Below are 26,286 nucleotides of genomic sequence, written 5' to 3' on the forward strand. Positions count from 1 at the left end.
GTTGTCAGGATCAGATTTTTGCAATTAAGGCAAACAGTTCAGAATCTTGGGAGTATAATAAGGATCTGTATTTAAGATAGATATTATTTCTGGAAAAATTTCCATTTTACTCCTCTAAATTACTCCTCACATTAATCTGTATTTAAGTTTTGTTGATCTGGAAAAGGCATATGACAAGGTGCCAAAAGGAAGGCCCTTCAAAATGCTACAGTTATATGGTGTGGTATATTATATCAAGTGTGGTACATTATATCAAGCAATACATAATCTCTGTTTGAGCTGTAGATCAGTAGTTAGAATTGAAGGAGGTGCAGGAAAATGGTTTGAGGAAAAATCAGGTGTGTGACAAGCAATGGCAGCCCGTACATAAGCACTACAACACTGCAGCACCCCCCCCCCAGGGAAAAAGTGAAACATTTTAATTTTGTTTGTGTGTATAAATAATAACAATGCTTACAACATTATATAAATGCAATACAACATGTTAAAGGTTACAGCTTATGTTTTGACATTGATAACAGTAACAATTGTGGTGTCTTTTTAGATTCCACAGTGAAGTCCAAACGAGTGACTACTACAGGTTTTCAACAGATTTACTTGAAAAGTTAAAAATATTTTGACGAAACTTACGCAGCTGGAAACATGCTTACCAGTGGCGGCTCGTACATAAGCAGCACTGCGATACCACCAAGGAAAAAATGAAAAAAATTAAATTTTGTCTGTGTTTATAAATAATGACAATGCTTACAACATTATATAAATGCAATACAACATGTTAAAGGTTACAGCTTATGTTTTGACATTGATCGAATAGTTAATAATTGGAATTGTTCGATTAACGCTTTAGATTACGAAACAAATACACTGTGATCTAACGCAGTGTTGATATTATCACATTAGACCAATTGCAGTCACACTCGCCGATATTCGTTTTCGCTTGTGATTGCACGTTACAAGTCATTCTGACACTGCTCAGTTGGGCAGTGTATGTATGCTTGCGCGTTATTTTTGTGAGATACAAAACTTTTATTATTGGTGTTTGTTCATGGTGAATGTGAACTATTTTTAATAAAGCAATTTTTTAATATGTAAATTTATTTATTAATAAATTGATTACTGATTATGAAAAAAAATAATTTTTTTATTTTTTTTATTTTGTATATGCAGCACCCCCCACTTAAAATTTTCACCGGCCGCCACTGGTGACAAGGGTGTACATTATTTCCGCTGTTATTCATTATCTATATGTATCACATTATGAAGGAAAGTGGCATTAAATCTGATATCAAAATTAACAATGTTAATCTTAGCCTTTACTTAATGTAGATGTTGTTATACTTCTGAATGAATCCACTACAAGTCTGCAAGATTCTCTGACTAAATTTAATAACTGTTGTAATAGGTTTGGTATGAAAATCAGTAATAAAAAGACAAAGAGAATGAAAATAGGCAGAAATATTGAAAACCTCAACTGTATCCTGAATGATGACCCTACAGAACAAATAGAACATTTCAGCTATTTAGGCACAGTTTTTAGCGAAGATGGTAAAATAAATATGGAAATAGACAACAGAATTAGTAAAGCTGGGATGTGGGAAGTGGCTGAATAAATTTATATGGAATAAGAAAGAAATAAGTCAAAACCCTAAATTAGCTGTATGCAAGACAAGGTTCATATCAATTTTAACTTATGGATCTGAGAACTGGGTAAGAAATAAAACACTTGATCAAAGCTTAGAGATCTCTGATATGAGAGAAAGATTAGTGGACTGAAAGATGGCATTAAAAATAAGGAAATTAGGAAAGAACTTGCCATTGTTAGCATTCAAGAATGTGTTAGTAGATCTAATCTCTCTAGTGGTATGGTCACTAAACAGAATGAAAGAGGAAAGATTAGCAAAAGAAGTGTTATTTACCATGTTGGCTGGGTAAAAAAAAAGAGGAAGACCTAGATGTAGATGGATTAATGTAGTAAAAAGTTCCTTAAAAGATCTGATATTTGGAGTCTTCACAGATAACAGATTAATTTGGAGGAAAATTATTGATCAGGAGTTAGTAATGGTGCAATTTTTTCATTTAGTACTATCATAATTATCCTGTACCCCCCCCCCCCTCAAGGTACATTCAGGAATTTGATGATAATGATTTTATATATTTGTTTGGTTTTTCCAAATTGAAAATCACACGTTGATTAAACATTGTAAAGACTTGTTATATTTCCAGATAATGGGAAAAGTTTTGTACAACTGAAAATGTTCTCAGAAATTATGGCATGGAGCTGTGAAATTGTGCATTAGATGCCCTGAAGTATTTTTGTGAAAATTACTCATTACCTCTAACATCAACAGGTGGCAAGTGTAGTTTCTAAGAGTTAAACTCTACCTATGATCAACATTGACAGATACTATTTGGTATATCTTGCATTGCTGTCAGTTTTCAGAATGATAGTGCTGTTACATAAATTACTCTGATTTCCTTGAGCTGCAAATAATGTAAAAAAATAAATTGAATAGTTAATTTTGGTAACAATAAAAGCTGCTCATAAATTAAAATGTTATTCATAAAACTGCACCACAAGAAAGTAATTTTTATTAATGAAGAAAGAGATTTATTTTGTCATTTTGAATTGCAAATTTTCAAATGGCTTAAACAGACACTAATTCTTTCCGATGTCTGGCTGCTCCTATTCAGTATAGTCTTTTATATATATATATGTTTTCATGTCACTTTTATCATCTATGATTCCTTTGATGGTACTTTTTTCCTCCATTTTTAAATTTTTTCAAGACTCTTTTAAAGAATAGAGGAGATGGAATGAAAGAAAGAAGAAGTTGGATATTATAGTATAGTATAGTAGATGAATATTTCTCAGTAGCTGCTCATGTTATTAAACTTTTGAAAGAAAGTGATAGAAGGATAGTTTTCATTTTGGCAATACATTACCATTACAATTTGCTATTTATTAATTTCTTTTGATTAAGACTTTCACTGGAAATAAATATTGATTATTATGTTATAGTTAGGAGACAAACAGTTGATCCTGCACCAAGTGCTACATAATGCTAGGAAGAAGAAGTTAGGAGTTTTTTAAAGCTCATAAATTTCGTATTTGGTATGAATGAAATAATCTCCAGACATACACATAGAAGTCTTTTGGATTTATGGATGATCTATAATAACAACCTCCAGTTTGTAAAAACTGTTACTTCAGTGAATTCATTAACCAAATGACTATTACATAGGCAAATGCAGAGTGGCCCATAAGTCAGGGAACATGCCATAGAATGGGCTGATCTTTGCGGAACAACTTCACAAGTTTTTCAACATCACCAGATTTTATTTTATTATGAAAAACTACGTCATATAAATGCTTTCCATTTTTGGCTTTAGAAAGATTGGCCCTTTCTCCAAAATGTTCCATGACTTATGGGCCACCCTGTATATGAGCTTTCTGGAGAACATATCTTTTTGAATAATACAATAACAAGGTATCTTATACCAAAGATTATAACACTTCATAAGCAGCTGATCTTTTTCAAAACTAGAACATTAAAAGCACAAACATTGTATGCTGGTTAAAATGATAATGGAGATTTATTATCCTACCTTGAAATTACATGATAATTCCAAACTGGCATCATCGATCATCGTAGTTTAACAAGGTTAGGGTACATGCTTTCTCACCAACAGGCTGAGTTCAAATCCCACTGTGAATGTGGATGTTTTCGATTGTTGTTAGGTATACTATAAAAAATAAAAAATCAGCTAATGCCTTTTATTTCCTTATAGGGAGTAGGCGAGGCCTTTATACCCTATCTAGCTTTTGGAGACTGAGTGGGCAGTTCACTCTCCACCGGTAGCCAATCAGAGATAGCTGACCCATGTCTATCACTAATTACAGCAGCCACTGATGAAGAGGCTGGCAAACAAGTGCTGCCATCTCTTGGTACCTAACCCATCAAGATGTGTTACTGTCTGAAATAATGTGGGTTCTATGGTTGATTTTCTTGAGTTTCCGGGAGGAAAAACCTGCTTGCCTGTGCCAGAGATCAATTAACTCGGGAACCGGTTGAAGAAAGGCTTAGATAAAGTTCCTCCAGTCGGCGACTAGACTTGAACTTAAGTCTAACTTTGAGCAACCAAGCACAGAGGACGCAACCGCCACTTCCACTGAACTTGTTTATTGGAGGAATGAACTGATTTGAAAAAGTTCCATGTTTAGTCTCTGGAGCAGGATTTCTGAATTATGTAATAAAAAATTAATTAAAAAGCCACCCACTCTGTCTACTTACCGTGTTAATATATTATAGATTTACAACCTGTTGTGGATGGGATCACATATAAAAAAAAAAGAAAAAGACATCAGTTTTTTTGGGGGTGGGGGGGGAGATGTATCTTCATGCTCCCAAAATATGTGCAAGATTTAAATATCATTATTGTTGATGCACCTCCTATGTATTAGGATGATGTTTACTTAGGTAAACAGATATCTAGACATGAGCTAGCATTGTGGTAGTTCATTATAACCCATAATACTCTTGTAATATCACAGTGCATGATATTTACTACTCTGTATTTCAATATATCTTTTTTCTAATATCTTTATTGGTTTCCTGCATTTCTTGAGCTAATTACAGCAGCTACTTGCAGTTCAACATTCTGTAGATAGATGCTGATGTATAATCTTTAAAAATTTAAAATGAAATGCATTTTCTTCTAATTATACAAATGTCAGTAATGAGCATGTAATGTTTTTAGCTTTATGTGCATGGACTAGTTTGTGCATGTTTGTATTCCTTTATCCTCCCTAGCTGTTAGAATATATCAACCAAAGACTGCATGCTATCCAGCTTGAAGTGGAGACTGAAAATTTTCTGCCTGTAAGTAATTATCATTATGAGACATGTATTGCATACTTTGCTTTTGTCATTCCCAATTGCTTTAATTAAATATGCATTGTTTAATCTAATTAAATAAATGATTGATTTACTTGAGTAACACATTTTTATCAGTTATGAAGACAAGAGAAGAAATAAGTTTTTAAGGAGAGGGAATGTTCTAAACACACACATGGATTGAAGGTATTCTTACTGAAGGGTGGGGATGACTTAGTTATGTTCAGTATTAATAACTGTTACACCATATATTTCCAGAAATACATGATAGAAAGTATTAAAGAACAAAGAAATAGAGGATTCTTGGATGTTCATATGTGTTAAAAAGATGATCAGTCTGTGGACCATGTTGCCAAAGAACACAGAACACATCTGCATAGCATAACCAGCTAATAGGTCTGCATGGAAGCTTTCTTTTCAAGCATCTCCACAAAGGAGTTTGTCAAGGAGGCAGGAGGGGGGGGTAGAGCTTTGCTATATATTCTCTATTTGTTTGCAAAATTTTCCTTGCAATGCAAATAGTCTGGATTCATGATCAGCTGAAACAAATCTGAGATTTCGGGAGGAAATTCTACTTGGATTACATCACTTTGGTAAGTTGAAAGGAAGTTCTTGACAACTCAACAGGCTTGCCTTTTTAAAACACTGCAAGGATAATAACATCATTCTGACTAATGTAAAATTGAAGCACTTCTTTCATTGTCTCCCAACATGCTTCAATTTGGACAAGTAGCTTGCTGTTGAACTTTGGGCATTCCATTTAGATATATACAGTTCTTCAGCAGCCAAAGCATAAATTTCCAGATGTGCTGACTCTGTTAGATCATCTTGAAATTTGCCAGTCTAGTTAAAACTGCTGATTCTGATCCTCATTCAATTGAAAACACTATAATGAATCTTTCCTCTCCTCAAAGTAGATGAGACTACCACCCTGAGTTACAGCCATAACTTTGCAGTCTCTTGTAGAAATATACCTCCTAAAAGCAACTCTAATAGAGAATTTTAGACACTATTAGAATTACAGAATAGCAAAAGAGTAATGTTTTGAAAGCAGGTTAGGTTAATGCTTCTGTAATCTTAATCCACTCTGATGTGAGACACAAGTTATCCATCCTGCTAATGGATCAGTCCACTTCATCCATCATTTAAATCTGTTACATGATGAATACCCTAATCTTGAAAAAAAGCTTTAAAGTACAATGCAAAGTGAAGCTAGAACTTGGTTGGTACTTATAGTTGTTGCCTGAGAAGAGGCAATGTGCAAAGCAGCTAATTGATTTCCTTTTTCAAGTGTTCATGGGATCAGTCAAGTGAACTCTGTACCTCCTGGGTTAGTCTAACATCCTCACCTGTCTTGTCTAAATATGAGGGAATGAAATCTGATCATGACAATTCTCACCATTCTACTTAAGGCTACCCTTCATTTCAGTCTCTCTCTTTCTCTCTCTCTCAATTGTTTGTTTTTTGTTGCATATGTTGATTCAAGAGAAAACATAAATAAAAAAAGAAAGGAAATCAAATGAAAGAGAAAACATACTTTTTCTTACTGTACAAAAAATAAATAAATCAATAAAGGTGAATAAATCTATTTGGTTGCTTATCATTTTCTTTAGAGCACTCAGTCTTCTAACAAAAGAAAATAAATGGTATCTACCAAAAAAAGTTAGCTTAACTAGGATGTAAGAGTTAACTGTTATAGGCTGTTATCACATTTTTGGTGATTTACATTACCCATGAATTTAAATTTTGTGAGACATTCTGGAACATAACCCTCTTGCAAATTAAAAAGCTGCTATTTTTTACCCTCTTTCTACTCGCATGGCATTCTCCCAGTCTTCCAACTAAGGCATAAACAATCTGATTAAAGGCACTGCCATTTTTCTGTTGTACTTTCCCACAACACTTGGACTGATATCTCATCCAGCCCTGTGGCTGTACTAACACTGAGGTTTCTTAATATCCAAAACACTTGGAATTCATCTACCTGTGTTCTCGTCTGGATATTTGTCACTCCTTTATCTTCATCTGGATGACACACACACACACACACACACACACACACAAAGAGTAATTCAACTATTTCTTCTGCTTTTCTCACCATCTTACCATTAGCAAAGAAGAGTGGCAGCCATGGAGGAAAGGTAAAATCATAATATAAGAGAAAATTAACTGATTAGGCAAAGGAAATAAAGAGTTCTTTTGCTATATGGTATGCAATGAATGATTAGCTAATTTTCTTATAATCTGATTTTGCCTTTCTACCATGGTTAGTCACTCTTCTTTGTGTTGCTCATGAATCTGCTGATCACTTTTCTCCTTATATACCCCCATAACATACATTTACTTCCTCTGCAGCTCCTGCTTAATGATGCTACACATCCATCATTTCACACCTGATATATCCTCCTGATGTTGCATATGCAGCAGACTGTTTTTCTGAAATGCTCCTTAACTGATTGTTTCCTATGCATTACTAGCATTCTTCCTTCGCAGTTTGTCATAATTACTAGCTTGTAATTATGACAAATATATGTGGAAGTAATTCTTCCACATATATTCCTTAATTGAAAATTACACATGCCTAGCCAGTTCTCATGTCAAAACTGAATGACTGTCTTCAATCAGAGGCAAAGTGGTTACCTTGGTTATGTATAGATTGGCTGATATTATCACCAGATCCAATATTCTTAAAACCCTGGTACTTTTGCTTTCCATCATGCTGTTTTAGGTAATTATCTGTCATTATCTGCATACTTTCCTTTCCTGCTTCTAGTCTGTGACTCCATAGTTGAATTCCACATAATTAATCCCTGACCTATGCTTATTGAACTAATTTGCCAATACATATCCACTTTGACCTCACCCAAAGAAATAATTAACTGTATCTTTTGACATGTTGGCTTTTATCTTGCATTATATAACTTAAAATGTAATGCATTGTGTAATTTTCCTTCTTGTTGAACTTCTTCTTTTATGGATTGCAGTTTTGCTATCATTACCCCCTCCTCTAGTTCTGTTCTCTCTTTCTCTTTGTACTTTCTTAAAACACAGTAAATCTACTTTCTAAACCCTGTGAAAGTATCTTCCTCTGTTAATCATGTAACTAATGCCCAAAATTTCTAACCTTATTACTGATACTTCTGACATAAGGATAAATGCGATATCCCTTCTTGTGTCTACAGATACTCTTAAATCTTTTAATGAGCATCTCATTCACATTTGAGACCTGAGCTGTTACATTCTATGATCTTTCTCATTCTTACACTTAGCCACCTCATAGGAGCATGGACACATGTTCACTTGCATCCTTCCTAGAAATAGCTTTAGTTCCCCTGATTTTGCACATCCACCTTCTCCAGACTCATAACTGTAAATCCATTCAAGTACAGTCTAGCTGGCATATGCAATCCTTTCATCCATTATATGCGCTAGAGACATCCAAAAAATCTCCACTGTTACACTGTACCTTTCAAAGCATTCCTTTGGCCAAAATGATTAATACTTTTACTTTCCCTTTTTTGAAATCTGAGGTATCATTAATATCTTTTTAATCTTTGTGCCTAGAAAAACAATTTAGCCATTCAGCCCTCTGATTATGGACTTATCAAACAATATTGTTTTTTTAGTTTGTCTTTTTTTTTTTTTTTGTCATTAATACTGTCCTTACTTTTTCCTATTCTCTGTCATACCGCTTCTCCAAATGTTCTAGCTCATGCTTTGTCCTGTGAAAGAATGCCTGTGATTATCCTGAAGTATAAATAGATAATATATTTTAAATGCATGTTACTTCCAAACCTGAAAATTTTTACTTTATTTTGTCTTTTCCCATTTGTAACTGTTGGATTCAGTTTCTAGCTGCTAGTAGAGTATATTTAAATTCTGCTTTCCTTATACAGTTTTATCGGTGAATTCTTTCCCTAGATTTCTCACTCAATCTAAAAGTTGAAAAAGGTGACATGATGAACTACAAGGCAGGAGATTATGATCAGCTGATGAGTATGCTAAGTTTGGTCCCATGGTATTGGTTGCTAGATGGGAAGGATACGTGCAATATAGGGTAAATGATGCAATAGTGGAAAGTGTCCCTAGAGTTTGAAGAATAAATAGGGTAGAAATGAAAGGGAGGAAAAATTAATGTGGATGGTATGCAGATGGAGAAGAGCAATGAGTGCCCACTTTGTTAAGAGCTATAACTTTGAGCTCGGTGCCACCTCTGCACTGGATGCAGAAACTCAGGTGTATGATAACAAGGTACCAGAGCTACACAAGGTACTATATGCCGAATAAGAATTTGGCAATAGGAGCTGATAGGATATCAGCATGGATGCCAAAAGAGTGTTTATTTGAACAGACTGTGCCTTTCACTAAGTTGTGTAATCTGATGTTCAGTATAGAGAAGATTCCACAACAGTGGTAAGAATGTATGATAATTCTATTGTGCAAAGACTGATGTGTCTCTTGACCTATTAGTATCTTTTTATTGCATTGTTATATAGCTTATATTCTTGTTTTCATCCTAATTTTACCTTATTCTATATTTTATTCAAGTGTGAGCAAACAAAAGTTTGCATTTGCTTAAAATGTTTTCATAACCAAGCTAATAGTCAGCAATTTCTTTCACATTAAGTTGCCCTAATATTCCACAGTGCATTTCATACTCATTTGGATGTATAATGCTATGCATTATAAAAAGAGACCTCTTTAGGCATTTCAACCTTTATTTTATTTATGGAAACAAGAAATGATATTCTTGTTTTCTTTCTTATTTTACATACAAGCTCTTATATGCTTAAAAATGGTAAAATATCTTTTACATATAAACTTTTGCATGCTTATAGGATACTTATATATAGAGTTTTTGACTTTTTATGAAATTGCTCTAGTAGCACATAATATGCTACACACACACACACACACACACACCATTCTTGAGATCTCAGTAAAGGTCAGAACCAGTTTGACTGTTCAAACTGTTTTGATGTAATGCATGACAACAAATCCAAGAAGCTGTGCAGTTCATTATGAGATACTAAGGCATCTTGCTATAAACTCAATTGCTGTATCCTAAGTCTTCATTTTATGTGCTTTTTTATGTTGTTTGCACTAGGTTAAATAAGAATATAATTTACTTTCTTTCCCAGGAAGGGAAAAATTTGACATAGGTAGTATTCTAAAGTTTTAGGCAATAGACTGTTTTGGTTTGTTTAGAACAAAATATTACAAAGGAAATAATATAACTTGATTTATTTTTGAAATTACAATTCTTCTTCCCTTTCCTTTCATATTTGTTATAATCATAAATGTATTTGAAGTTAAATTTGATTATCCTTATTTTTTCCTCTCTTAATAAGAAAAATAACTTAATGTAATTCTGATATTTTTTTCTGTTAATAGCATTTCATATTGCCTTATCAAAAAATTCATAAATACTTAAACTGAATAAATGGTGTGTGTGTGTGTGTGTGTGTGTGTGTGTGTGTGTGTGTGTGTGTGTGTGTGTGTGTGTATGTATTTATTTTTCAGCCCACCACCACAAATAGTATTTCTGTCTGTAAATTGCATGTTTTCTCATGGCTGGTTTGCCTGTACACAGATGAAAAACTCAAGTTGCCAGGAGGAAAAAAACCCTGCTACCTCTGTATGAGATTAACTAACTCACATTTAATTGAAAAACTCCATTTAAAGATTCCTCTCATTACAACAAGAATCGAACTCTGGTCTTTTCCAATTGATGGACATGATGTCCTGTTTTCCAGTTGTAGTACAGAAACACTTATATACACTAGCTATACAGTATCCTCTGCATATTTAGGAGTATTGAGAGAAAAACTAAGGCTACAATCGGAAAAGATGCAAAATTTGTGAATGTGCTTGACATCCACTTGCAGATCTCAAGTAGTTCTACATGGTATACCATACTTTCAACATGATTTTTATACAGAGATAAAAATTTAGTGTCATGATAGCTAATCCATTCACAGATTCATTTAGAGACTTGTATAGTGTACCAGAACACCTTGGATGAGTTTAGTGAGAACATATCCAAATGTTCTCACTGAACATATCTTCTCCCTTAGAACAGTTTGATTTGCTATCTGCAGGCCATTTCATTTATATAACCTTTCACTCTATGGATTGTTGCAATTTACATGCCATCTGAATGTTTCTTTTGTCTGCTTTAGAGTTAATATCCCAGAAACATATTGGAGTATAATATGTATCAATATCATTGCATGTGTGTGTGTTATGATATTAGATGTTGTCCTTCTTTTAATAGGCTGAACATGCTGCACGTATCAAAGCAGAAAAGATTAAGATTGCCCTTGAGAAAATCAGAGAAGCAAGTATTAAAAAGGTAGCAACTCTTTACTGTTTTTATATTTCAGTATTAATATATGCAGTATCTTTATTCATAACCATCCTAGAATAGCAATTTACATTGACTTTTTGATTTATTTACTATAACTTTTGCTTAGAAAGGCAAGATTATAAAACTGTATGAATGTCTGGTTGGAATAAGAGATTATAATTATTACATCGGCATCTGTAGTGTCTGAAGCCTCATCACAAGAGGCTCATAACTACTTATTATTCATTCAGTGTTTATCATACTTCTCATTCAACTCATTAATTATCTCTCTGGTAATCCATTTTGCTCAGTCATCACTCTCCAGGTTTAAAAAAAAAAAACTCATGCTCTTGCTAATCACATGCTTACACATTATTTTGTCTTGTTCAGCCAACCAGTTGTTAGTATATCTGTTCTCCAGCTGAGGCTTATGGGTTTCCAATCTAATTGTGGACATGGATGTTTGATGAATGTCTTTAGGTGGGAGACGAATTTCATCACCCAGTCTGAGAATACTGGAGTGAATAATGCTTATTTGGAGGCTTGAAAAAAGCTCTGTGTAAGAATGCAGTTTCTGGATTATCAAACCCTTAGCTCATGCACAATATGTTAGTAGCCTTTCATGGATAGAATTCTGTTCACATTAAAGAAACTGTTAAAAAAAGTCTTTATTTTCTACTCTATTAAACCACTTCTGTAATTTAGGCAGAAAAGAGGTTTATTTCTATCATATCTGCTAACATTTTTAACACAAATCCCCCTCTATCCACATAGGAAGGATAGAATTCATAGACCAGTCACCATTTTAGGCAAACAACTCTGAATGTTCTCTACCACTTGGACATACCCAAGAAACCTACAGTGACAAAGAGGGATAACTTCTTTATCTTTCCTTGTCATTGTGCTGCTTGACATCCAAGTGATCTTTTGAACTGTTCCATCCACTTTTTGTACTTCTTTCATCCTAGTTTCATAACATTATATTTTTACACATTGAAGTCGCTGTCATTATCCTTTACCCAAAGTACCAGTCTATTCAGATCATCCTGCAGGATTTCTATTATTGCAGTATTCAAAACTATTGCCATCACTAGTTTAACATCATTAGCAAACAATTGGATATTCTCCTTCAGATGATTCCCAATATCATTAAGATATAAATTAAACAACAGTGATTCAAGAACAGATTCTTGTGCATTCTCTTTGATCACCTCCTTCATATATTACTGTCTCATGTCTATCCATCGGCCACCCTTTCATCCATACTCATCCCTGTTTACTGTAACCTACATAATAAGGTTCTGTACAGTATCCTATTAAATTCTTTGACCAAGTATAACAATTCTCTTAATCAACCCAGTGGTTCACTTTAAAAAAGTAAGTAAATTACTGAAACACATATCTTCACATCCCAAAGCCATTTACACAGATGTCATATTCATATCTACCTAATCCTGACCTGAACCAGATTTTACAATTCCTTAACTTCTGCTCATGATATACTGAAATTTATAATTTTCTATCATTGCCTTAGAGCCTCCTTTGTGTAACAGGAATGCCTTGCCCTCCTCTTTCTGCTCCCTTTGGATTATGCCATTTCTGAGACCTAAATTAAAGAGTCTAATTGAGTAGTATCATTGCTCTTGCAGCACATGAGCTGATATCCCATATCAATCAATGTCGCATCAGTCACTTCATTATTTTTACCTGGCTGATGCACTCTCGTAAAGTGATCAGTCAGTAACATAACTTTCTTCTGTTTCTATCACTTCCTCACCATCACCTTTCTTTAAAATTATCCTTCTGTAATCACTCTTTTTACTAGTCATAAAGGGAATACCAAAAAGTATTCCCTTTGGCTTTCTTGACTATTTTCTTTTCATAATCTGATTTTGCCTTCATCACCATTCTGGTCACCCCTTCTTACCTTTGTGTTTTTACTGTTCATCAGTTTGCTGATCACCTTTCTCTTTATAAACTCTCTACAGTGTTTTTTTTGCAGCTCTGCTTGAGCATGCTACTGACTAGATTTATTCTCTTAACCCTTTATGCAACCTAATGCTACTTTTCTCAACATTCCTAGACTATTTTATTTACACAGCTGGCATTCATCTTTTTCTTACACCACACTACACTACTCTATGATGTCTCCTAAGTTTATCATTATCACTGGCTTTGTAGTTTCATATATATATATATATATTTTTTTTTTTTTTTTTTTTAACTTAAAATTCCACAGGCTGAGCCACCTCATAGGTTAAGACTACATGATAACTCTTCCATTTGAGAGTAGTGTGATTAAAGAGACAAATTCTCTAGATTTAAATATCTGATTTTTTTCCATCACATGCTGTTTTAAGTAGTTAGACATAAATTTCATTTTTATCTTGTTTATGACCCCCTCCCACAACTTACAGTTCTCTGTAATGATTATTTGTTCTGTGCTTATTTAGCCAGGTTGCTGCTATAAGCCTTCGTCAAGGCCTATAGCAGCAACCATATGTTGTCTGTTGCATTTTATCTCACACCAGAAAATTTCTATTGCCTCCCTCAACCCCACCCTCCTGAACTTGTTGGTTGCAATTATTCTACTGTCATTAGCAATACCAACCTTCCACTTCTTATTTTCTCATTCTAGAAAATACAGTATCCTTTATGTATATAAACAACATCTGTGTCAACAGGAATATTTTATTCCTGTTGGCAAATCTGTGTCTGTCAATGGAGCCTCACTAATGACTATGATTTTTACCAATAACTTCTCACCTATTGTTCCTGATGTTTCTGGCATTAGTATCATTCCTTGGAATACCTTGCATATTTTAATGTGTTGTAGTTAGCATAAGGAATTTCTGTTCATTGGAGTTTATATTTTCCTGGCTTGTTAGTATTCATAATTATAAAATTAATACTGGTAAAAAAAAAACATAAAAAAAGTAGGATAATTTAATAAACAGTTACTAGTTTTGTGCAACAATATTGTGTACTCAAATACTACCACACATAGTATTTAATACTTACGTATGTAAATTTCAAGAGACTAGCGAGATGAATACAATATCTGCCCCGTTCAACAAAAACCAAAGCCTGATATTAAGTGATTTCTAGGCAGCATACATAAGGGATCTAAGTGTGGATGAATTAGGCTATGAGATGAAATATGTTATATCCTGTAACAGTGACCTACACTCATATTTCATCAATCATTTATTAGAAATCTCCATGTTAATAACCTCTTTTATATTTGTTTTATTATATCAGTCTGAAGAAGCACACAATACTGTTTTATGAAACTAGTAATTGATTTATTAAATTATCCTTTTTTACATGATTTTTTGCCAATATTAATTTCATAATTAATTTTGTTCCTCACCAAACTGCTCAGAAATCTTCATTTATTGTAAAGCAAGCCCAGATTTGTGTTGTGTTTTCTGAACCAAAGAAAGGTTATATATTTGTGACAAAAGATAACTGCTTTCACTTTAGATGCTTTAAATTTATTGTTTATATAATAAATGGGCTATGTCAAATGCATTAATGAGCCAAAACACTATGGTCATTCAGCCTGTTTCTGCCAATCAGACCACACAGTTGCTAGAAACAGCCAACAATATCTTGGTATAGGGAATGTTTTAATGGACATCACTGGATCCTTTCATCCCCACTGAATGCACTTTGACTGCTAATTCTTAAATGGGAATTGTTTCAGATTGAGTATTGCCCTATGTGGTTACAGTTGGCCTGATGGCCCTGGACTCTTCCAGCAAGACATTGCCTTGTGTTAAGGCTTGCATTGCACAAGCATTGTTCAAAGAGCATATCCAAGTACTCTGTGCTCCCCTTGCCATCTAATCCTCCTGATTTGAATCCTGGTGAACATTAGTGTAAATTATGAGGACTAAAGACTCTGGCTAATAGGAGAAAGAGCCGTGATATGATTGAGGTCTATAAACTTCTGAATCATGGTATAGGATATCATCTGATGAATCTTTTCATTATATGGAAGTTAGGGAAAGAACACAGGGACACCCATGGAAGTTAAGTTGTTCAAAGTTAGAGCTAAATTTTTATCTCACAGAATGGAACAGTTTGCCTGTTGAAGTGGTGAGTACATCTAATGTGAATGAGTTTAAAAGAAAGTATAACAGTTGATGTGCAGTCTCACTGTATAGCCTCCCTCAATGAGCCCTTGACTCCCTGGAGGTCTTAGATAATAATACTAATGTGGACTGCAGCATCTGCCCTACCAGTGCTTTGCTCAGTCACTAACCTCCAGGAGATTATTCTGTCCAGAATACCTGAGGAAACCTACAGTCTAGTGGAGTTAATGCCAAGATCAGTGCATGCAGTTATCTCAGCCAAAAGAAGCCCAACATGCTACTAGGTAAATAGTCATATTTTTTGGTAATCACTTATGTTTTTGACTCATGAGTATATATTTATTTCACTTGCCTAGATAAATAAATAAATAAATGTATTTTTATACTTATTTATTAGAATTTCTCAAATACAAAATAGTAAGTTAAATGAAACCACTTGTTCTGATTTCTTTTGCATGAAATACATTATTATTATTGTATGGGCACCTCCATGGAGTTCGAAGACTCATTGCAGAAGATCATACAACAATATACATATATATTATATAACAATTTGCACAGAGATACTGTGCTTGAAGAATAACAGTTAGTGAAAGTTAATTTGATTTCATTTGCTTGTTTATTTCTTATGATTATTAATTACCGTATTTTTCCGTGTATAAGATGCCCCCATGTATAAGATGAACCTTACTTTTTTGAACCCACATTTAAGAAATCAATATTTTAAACATAAAACTGAACACATTTGATATTTTTTTAAATATTCAAAGTATATTTAGTAATTAGGTAATATTTTTAAGATACATACAAAGAAATTATGCATCACTCTCAGTTCCGGGCATATCATTTTCTTCATCACTATTAGTTCCAGACATATCACTTTCTTCAATCTCTACTGCATGATTGCTGTCTTTTGAGTCACTGTCTATATATATGAGATCATCCTCAGTTCCATCTATGGCATTGCTGATTCCACATTTCTTGAAGGACTTCACAACCACCTATTGCTTGACTCCACTCCATGAGTTTAGGACCAATTTGCATACCTTAGTAATGGTTGGTTTTTTCACTCTTCTTGTCGGTGTCAAGTTATTACCTGCTTTTTGCATCCATTTATTCCATTCTTCTTTCATCAGAGCTTTGAAGGGCTTGTTGATAGAAATATCTAGTGGCTGTAGCTGACCTATAAGTCCACCAGGAATAACTATTGGCTGTGTTTGCAAATCCGCTGCAATCCTTTTTTGTCTTTTCTGTTAAATGTGCTCATAACTGATCAAACACGAGCAGAGTTGGCCTTTTCAAGAGCCTTCCAGGTTTTCTGGACCAAATCTTTGCAAACCAAATAGCCATGATCTTTTCATTCATCCAGCCATTTTCATGAACTTGGACAAGAATGCCAGATGGTATGCTCTCTCTTTAGGATACATTTTCCTCTTAAAAATGAGCATAGGAGGCAGTTTGGTACCATCTGCACAACATGGTATATTGTATAGGACAGCAGTATAGTGTGTCTTTTCATGACCACTTGTTTTGATTGCCACTGTTTTGCCCCCTTCATATCAACAGTTCTGTTGAAAGGCACATCAAAATTGAGACGTACCTCATCTATGTTTGCAATTTGACTTGGTTCGAAAGCATATTTTTTCCGAAGTTTTATGACATAGGAGTAAAACTGTTCGATTTTATTCTCATAAGCTGGTGGCATTTTCTAGGCTAACTTGGTTCATGTTCTCATGGCGAACCCCTCTCTCCTCATGCAGTTGAAGCACCATTTTGTCTTTCCTGTGAAATCAGCAATGTTCATTTCTCTTGCAAAACTTTTTGCCTCATATTGAATAAGCTTGGTTGACACACATATCCCACTCTGTTGCTGCTCCAAGTTTGGCAATTTTGCTGGTTTTCCTCTTAAGGCCCTCTTCTTTTTTTTGGCATCTTGAGTAGTTGTTCTTCCTGTTTTCTCCACTGTCTAATCATACACTCAGTGGGAGGAAGTCCAAACTGTCTCTCTGAAGCTTTATTTCCATGTTCTTTTGTGTAATTGATGACTTTTAACTTGAATTTTGAAGAATATGACAATCGTTTTTTTATTTTCAGGCATCTTTATGGGCTGGTGGTCAAAATGTTGTTAATGCATTAACTTATCCTGCCAGTGAGTTGCAGATGTATGAATGCTTTCAAAGTTCTGATTGGTTTATTCAGAATCAGCCGTTAATGATGCCAATCGATGGAGTTAACAAAGGCTAGTGATTGGCGGAAGCCTGTTCACAAAGACAAAGTACCAAAAGTTTCGGCACATCAACCGCGGGTCTCTCAACTGGTTACCCCACATGTATATGATTACTGTACTTTTACGTGTATCATCTTATACATGTAAAAGTTCAGTAATTATATTTTTTGATAATTTGTTTGGCTTTTTATAAAAAAGTGTGACTAGGAAGATCCTTTGGGAAAGCTAAGTTTACCCATATCATAAATGCTACAGAATTTTATAAATCCTTTATTATATTGTGGTACTTTTTTTCCCTTCATAGTTGTGTGTATAGAAAAAAGGCTTTAACAGTGGTTATAGTGCAAGTATATACTAGCTACATAATGTATGCAAATAAATTTGATATGAAAGGTTTGAAGGATTTTTTTTTTGATGAATAAGTAACCCAAATAATTTTAGATGATTTTTTTTTCTAGCTTTTCATTAAAGCATTCAGTGCAGATAATAGTGCCAAAAGTTTGTTAGTCGATGAACGTATGACAGTAGGACATGTATGTCAGATGTTAGCAGAAAAAAATCATGTTCCGATGGACACTAAATGGGCTATTGTTGAACACATTCCAGAACTTTATATGGGTTTGTATTATTTGTATTATTTTCAGCTGTTTGTGTTTAGTGTATTTTTTCAACCACATAATCTTCTCGTTGTGCTCTGTTGAATTAAAATTTTAATAGAGAGATAGTTATTTATTAGTATCATATGGAAACAGTTTTTTTGTCCTCCATGAAGTAGGAAGTCAAAAGCCAAAATTATCCTTCTGTATGTATATGCTTGAAAGGCATCTTCTTTAACCAATTGATATCCACAATTGCATTGCCCAAGGGAATGCACTATACATGTTGTACATGCTATCTATGAGGTTGTGTATAACCTCACAGAGATATCATGTACGGCTCCTAGAGACCTCCATCCTGTCCTGTGACAATATTTCACTGGTCCTGCTAATATTATCTTCTTACCAGTTTGGTGTAGGCAAATCTCTACCTAATCCTCATAACATTCTGAAAGCAGACAACATTTTCTATAGCTTTTCTAGTCAGTAATTTAACTTGATTTTAAGATTATATGAGGGATCAGTTATGTCCTTAGCATTATGACGGTACTCTGTGTGTTGTCATCCCAATTTTTGTAATATGAACTATATTTAATTCATGGATGTTGTAATATCACATCTATGCTTCTTGTCCTTTCTCCTTTTTTTTTTTTTTCTTATTCTTGTTTGGGAGCTTATGTTGCAATCCATGTTGACTAAGTTATTCCACATAATAATGATGATTAGAAAATATGCTATTTAGTTACTTTTCTCTAATCCTCACAAAACTGATCACAGAAATAGAGAAAGTGGTTGATCTTTTTTAAGATTTATTATATGTGAAATAATTAATTATTTTTGTTCTGTTCAAATGTAATAATGCCTTTGACCTGACTACTTGGCCCATGAATTCAAAATGTCCTGGAGAAACACCATATTGTCTTCACCTTGAACATCTCTTTTCGGCACATCATCATCTGAAAACAGTGTGGAGCTCACTAATGCATCTTGTTTACCATTGTCATGTAATACATCACATCCTCATTAGCCCTTCTGATATTGTTTAGTGAATCAATTTCTGTCTCCTTCAAGTTTATGCAGAAGGATTTTTGCAAAAATATTTATATGTAAAATTTTGGAAATCAGACTTTTGATTTACTAAAATCAAAGAGCTTCTTCTGTCATTTAGCTTTTATTCCAATACATGGATATCAAAAGTATTCTAAATTCCAACATAAAATTAGTGAACATATGTATTTATTTATAGAAAAAAATTAATAATACTACTGATTAAAATTTACACTTGTAAAAAGATACATATTTTTTCCTTTGGAATTACATTCTGAAATATTCATTGTTTCCCAAGCAGCCAATGATCATGGAGGTCTGACCAGATTTGAACAACTTCCTATTACCAGATGTTTATAAATTGCTGCTTCATGAAACTGTGAGCCATTTCTAAGGTGTTGTTTAATATTGCTGTTCCACCTCATTCAGGCCTATCTCTTTTCCAAACACCTTCTAGAATACTTAACACGACCATGTAGACCAAATGAATGTCCTTCATTCTGACAACATGGCTGAAATTGTGGTCATTCCTTACTCAGGATAGTGAAAAGAAGTTGCTGACCAGTACTCCAGTGTATTTCATCATTATTTATGAATCAAACCATCTTACTTCCTTTCAAACTTTCTATAAGTTTTTGATCACTCCAGAAGTCATTCCCAATCTTCTACCAACTTTATTCTTCAACTCACTAAAATTAGCTAAACAGATAAAACTGAAGTTAAAGATTTGCTCTATAGCACATCCTTTAAACAAAGATAGAACACTCATCTTTATCACCTGTTTTTATTACCTTTGTTTTCTCAATATTGATAATCAAATCTAGTTGACTACTAACATCAATGGCAGCAATGAAGACGCTCATTTCTTATTTCTTCCATGCTATTTGTGAATAAGGCATAATCATAATTCATCAGCATAATCCAAGTCAGTTTCTCTAAAATTCTTAGACCATTGTAGTCCTTGTTCATCACCAAATCAGTTATGAAAATAGAAAAAGTGTTAAGACATGTTATATTACTTATTACTTATTGTTATTGTAAACAATTCACTATATGCTTTAACACAAGCCTCACTGTTAACTTATAAAGCAGTGATAATGCTAACTTTACTAGTTACAAAATGTTCCGACTTCAGCATTTCTGCCGTAATCTAACCACATTCTGGTGATTTATGAAGTTTCAATATATTTATATCCAATCTTACCCTCAAATGGTGTAATAGGACGGATATCAAATTGAAAAGTGAAACTAGTCTGTGCACTAAGGACAATAAGTATGATATCTCTGATTCTAATATCAGTTTTAATGTCACTTAATGTGATCCATAGAGATAATGAAATGTGGAGATATTATGCATGCACCTGAGTTTATATCAAACCATATTCCTGTATTTCCTTCAGTTCTGACAACTTAAATATGGACTATATATTGCTCTGTATAATGCTCCTTTTATCTCATTGTGGCATTGTGAAAATCTTTTCTCTGGGTACCTTGTCATGTGCCTTTTCCAGATCTTGACGACTTAAATCATGGGAATATAACAAGAAGTGAAAAACTGATCTTGACAACCTCTATTTGGCCCATATCTGGGTTGTTCTTTTCCAGTTTCTTTTCTACAATTTTTCTGAGCCTCTTCTCAAGTATGCTTGCATAAATCTTATCTGGAACACTTAGTAGAGAAATTCCTCTATAATTCTCACATTCAGTTTTATTACCCTTTTTATCGATGGGAACTATGAGAGCTCTACTCCATTCATTTGAATTCCAGATGTAAAACTGTTATACCTCCATATTTGATCGTTTCTGGTCAAATATCTACTCCAGCTGCCTTTTCACATTTCAGACTTTTGATAGCATTTTCTACCTCAATTATTAATATGTATTCCTGTTTGCATTCCTCCTGATTATTTTCTACTACTGTACTGTTCTGTCATTGTTTATTTCATTTAACAGTAATTACCTGGACATCTGGAATATCCTTCCGTTTTTCATATCTTTATCATCCTTCATTCCTTTTACAGGATTCTTTCTTTCATTTCTAAGCTTTGTCAATAGTTGCCAAAAAATTTTGCCACCTTTCTGTTTATCTTCTATATTTTTACTGAGGTCTTCTGATGATTCTTGTTTTTCTACTTTTACACATAGCTTGATTGACTGATTTTACCTTTCACTTGTTTCCAACTGTAGGTGACTTTGTAGGCACTGCCCACAATGTATTCCTGGTGAGAGTTTTACAGGTAGTTCACCATTGATTTTCCCACCCCACCCCTATTTTATCCGGGCTCAGGACCAGCATATAGCTGAGACATATTCATGACTGTAATCCATGTGTGTGTTCATGAGGCCTTTTGCCTGTTTTGGGGGACAAAAAAAAACAAGTTTCTGGGTGAAAAAATCCCCTACCCTGTATGAGACCAACTAACTCACCTTTAGTCGAAAGAGACCAGATAAAGGAATTGAACCCAGGTCTTTCCGACCAAAGGGCTTCATCTATACTGACTGAGCTACAGAAGCTCCCACACATCTCTGTATTCTGTTAGAGCATCTATTAACTTATTTTCTAGGAACTTTCTGTATGCCTTCTTCTTTAACTTTTTATATCCACCATAGTGTTCTTATTTTTACATTCCTTACAGCAACTTCGCTATATACCTCCCTAGCTAAGAGTTCCTACTGAGACTCAAAGGTTAGATTCTTATTTTCAAACTGTTTCTTTTTTTTTTTTCCCTTGAATAATGTTTGTATGGTTGAGTCTATAGTTTACCTGTGAAAGCTGCTCAACTTTAATTCTTTTTAAACCTTTCTTACATGTTGTTCTTTTCAATATTATATTCATTTTCATCCTACTTAAAACTAAGTGATGATCACTTCCAATTTTAAATCCTCTGAACCAGCATGAAGATATCGCTATTAACAGTAACATATAAGTTAAAGATGCCAAGAAATTATATTCTTGGTTTAATCCTTTATCCAAGTGTATGCAAACAAAGCTTGCACGTGAAGTAACTTCATGATTGGGCAACTCGTATATAGAGACTAATGACTTCACACCACTTGCCTTAATATCACATAATGCAAAGCACATATCCTTATGGACATGTATAATGTTATGCATTATGGGAAGGGTGTAACACCTTTTGGCTACTTATATATGGAAATATGACTTCTGCATTACTTCAACCTTGGCATCACTTCTGGGTCTGGCTTCCACTGATGAGACCTCAATAAAGGTCAAAACCGATCTGGGTAGTGACCCTTCCCATAATTCATTGCATTATGGGATACTAAGGCAATTGATGTGAAGTCATTAGCCTCTATATACGAGTTGCCCAGTCATGAAATTACTTCATGCACAAAATTTTTTTGCCTACACTTGGATAAAGGATTAAACCAAGAATATAATGTCTTGGCATCTTTAATTTATAGTATAACCAAGTGGAAAAACTTTCAATCACAGTAGCATGTCAATGTGGCTTTTCTTATTTCTTGTGTTTTTTTCTCTTTGTGAATTTGTGCACAACTTTATACTGGAATATGGTGTTAGTAATGAGTAGTTGGTATCTTGATCAGAAATCTAGCCATTACTTGCCATGGAATTATATAATTATTATTATTATTATTATTATTACGGGTATCTCCATGGAGTCAGTAGACTCATCGCGGGAGACCCAAACTAGCAAAACAATATCTGTCATATCTCTTCTTGAATTCATTTACAGACGAAGAGCTCACAACTAAGTCAGGCAATGAATTCCACTCATTCACCACCCTCCAGGCAAAAAACCTTGTTCTGACACCTTTGTTAACCACACTCTTCTTTAATTTCCAGAGATGACCTCTTGTTCTTCCATCACTTTCACACAGCTGAAACATTTCCCCTGCATCAATCCTATAAAAACCTTTTAGTAATTTGAATGTTTCTATCATATCCCCTCTTCTTCGCCTATCAACCAATCTCTGCAATCCACAAGCTCTCAATCTATCAATGTAGGGAGCATTTTTTATATCACTCACCAACTTGGTCACTCTTCTCTGAACCCTCTCCACAGCCTCCTCATCTCCAAGGAATCCAGGTGACCAGACCTGAGCACAGTAATCCAAATGTGGAAGTATCAATGCTTTATAAAGGGGAATAATAACCTCTTTATCTCTGGATGTCAGTGTGTTCCTCAACAACCAAGTAATCCTATGTGCAATCTTGGACACCTTAGCAATGTGTCCTCTGAACTTCATCTCCCTATCTACCAATACCCCTAAGTCCCTAGCCTCATCAATCTCTTGGAGTACCTTTCCATCGATGTAGTACACAGCTGGTAATCTTTTAATCCCAAAATGCATGACTTTACACTTTTCCACATTGAACTGACATCCATTTTCTTTTGCCCATTTTACCAGCTTATTTAAATCCTCCTGCAAACTTTCAACATCAGCTTGATTTTTTATTGCACTACACAACTTTGCATCATCAGCAAACAACTGAATATCTCCCTTTAAGCCGTTTCCTATATCATTTATATACAAATTAAACAACATTGGCCCAAGCACAGAGCCCTGAGGCACACCACTGGTCACCTGCCTCATTCTGGACTCGGCTCCTCCATACACCACCTTATGGTATCTCTCCCTGAGCCATTCTCCTATCCATATCACCAATTTAATATCCATTCCCATCTGCTCCAATTTGCGTAACAGTGTTCTATGGGGTATCCTGTCAAAAGCCTTAGCAAAATCCAGAAGTACCACTGTGTAGCCAGTTCCTTTGTCCAACTCAGATGTTATTCTATTATGAATAGTTAATAGATTGCTAAGGCAGGATCTACCTTAACAAAACCATGTTGGCCTCTATAGAGTATCATATCCTGATCCACCCATTCTTGAATTTTGTCTTTAACCAACTTTTCCAATACTTTTACCACTACTCCTGAGATGGTGATTGGTCTGTAATTCAATACTGCAGTTTTAGAGCCACCCTTATGCAAAGGAACCACTTTGCCTAACTTCCACTCCCTAGGGACCATACCAGAGTTCAAACTTAAGTTAAATATCCAGGTGAGAGGGGTTGACAATTCATTTGCACATTCACGCAACACCCGAGCTGATATTCCATCTAAGCCTACCGCAGTGTTTGCATTTAAGTTTTGCAATATATTTAATACCTCTGATTCTTTAGCTTCAATTCTCACATTAGGTATTGCTGTAGGTATAGAGATATCCTCACTTGGGTGATAGACTTTTGAAAAGTGATCACTCAGTAACTCGACTATTACATCTGATTTTGTCACCTCAATACCATCAGCACCCACTAAGGTTATCCTTCCGAAGTCATTCTTCCTCTTACTTGCCACATAGCGGAAGAACTCTTTGGGATTACCCTTGATCTCTTTGGCTAAGGTCTTCTCATAATCTGATTTAGCTTTTCTTACTATGCTGGTAACTTTCCTAGCTTGAGCCTTGTACTGCTCATGGGTGTCCTGATCGCCTTTCTCCTTGTAAATTCTCCATAACATTTTCTTTTTTTGCAGTTCAAGCTTGATACTACTGCTCATCCATCTAATGCCTGCCTTGTTTGACCTCCTAACCATGGGGACACAATCTGATATTGCTTTCCTCAGATACCCGCTGATTTTATCCCAAGCACTGCTAACATCTTTCCCTTGCAATATGTTCTGCCATGGGATGGCTGCAAGCTCACTCCGAAGCTTGTTATAATTGCCTAACCTGTAGTTCCGTACATACCCCTTCTTAATAGAAAAATCCACAGATTTTGCAACCTCCCAAGTCAATACCACATGATCGCTTTCACCAACTGGAGGTAACGAGGACACCTTACTTATGCATATAACCTCTGAACCAATAACCAGGTCCAACACTCTCACACCACGTGTCCCTTCAGTTACGTGCTGTTTCAAGTAATTATCTCGTAGAAGATGTATGAATTCCATTTCCTTTTTGCTACGTGATATTTCCTCCTTCCAATTGATATCACCGTAATTAAAATCCCCCATAATAATCACCAAGCCTTCACTCATTGCACTAAGTTGCTGATGCATGAATTCAGTATCTCCCCCCGTACTCCCTGGCCTATAGCAGCATCCAACTGTATATTTGGTTGCGTTGGTCGCTATTTCGCACCAGACTGCCTCAAATGAACTCTTATTCACATGTCTATCATCATGATATACTACTTTCTTTGGCTGCAACACATCAGCTATCATCAACAGTACTCCTCCCCCTGTTCTATCTTCTCTATCCTCCCTGAAAATAGTGTACCCATCACATTCAATTCCAGTGACCACATCTTCTGCTGACAGCCAAGTTTCACTAATGCCTACAACTTTTGGTGAGATTTCACTGACTAATGCCAAAAATTCTTCTCTCTTATTTCGAATGCTTCTAGCATTGGTATACAAAAATTGCAGATTCCCTCTAGATCTTGTACCGGCTTTAGAACTGATATATAAGTCATTAACTACCGTAGTCCTATGCCGATTTTTATCCCCTCTCTTCTGCAATTTATTCAGCCTATAAGGATCAATAAATACACAATCAGTGCTAAAGTTTCTCTCTCTTACACTCAACCTTTTCAATATTAGTTTCCCTGCCCAATAACTTCAACCTGTTCAGAAAACAATAACTTCTTCAATCGCTTATGTCCTTCCATGTTAAGATGCAGTCCATCTCTAGCATACAACTGCCTTTTTCCTTCAAACACACTCCAAACTTCAACAAACTCCAGACCTCTTTTTCTGCACATTCTTGCAATCATATCATTCATTATCATTGCTCGTCTACTTAACTCGTAATTGTCAAAACGAGGCAGCACACACACTATTCTCCCATTGACACTTTTCCTCTTCACAATATCTAATAATGTTCTTAAATCTTTTCCTACCCGATTTATACTACCTCTCAGGTCATTCGTACCCACCATAACTATCATCTTGTCTGCTTCATGCCCTCTCTTTATTGCTAAAGCCACTCTTTCTATTGTCCCATCAGCCAAGCACTCCTCATGCATACCACTCTCCATACCCTTAATCATAGAATCACCATATATTTTACTACTCTTAAT

At 34.8% G+C, this 26,286-nt stretch overlaps 1 protein-coding gene across 1 annotated transcript in view; it reads left to right on the top strand.

The window, feature by feature from the left end:
• LOC150105459 (uncharacterized) overlaps positions 1–26,286 on the top strand; it is a 344,499-nt gene that overhangs the window by 261,323 nt on the left and 56,890 nt on the right. The window contains exons 5-7 of the mRNA XM_090394830.1: positions 4,812–4,880; positions 11,173–11,250; positions 18,030–18,189. Coding sequence (XP_090250956.1) covers positions 4,812–4,880; positions 11,173–11,250; positions 18,030–18,189 — 307 coding nt within the window. The remainder of the gene's footprint in view (positions 1–4,811; positions 4,881–11,172; positions 11,251–18,029; positions 18,190–26,286) is intronic.

Source organism: Typopeltis vanoorti, chromosome 6, assembly GCF_054136105.1.
Source record: "Typopeltis vanoorti isolate ZY-2024b chromosome 6, IOZ_Tvanoo_1.0, whole genome shotgun sequence".
In the NCBI taxonomy this organism is placed as follows: Eukaryota; Metazoa; Arthropoda; class Arachnida; order Uropygi; family Thelyphonidae; genus Typopeltis; species Typopeltis vanoorti.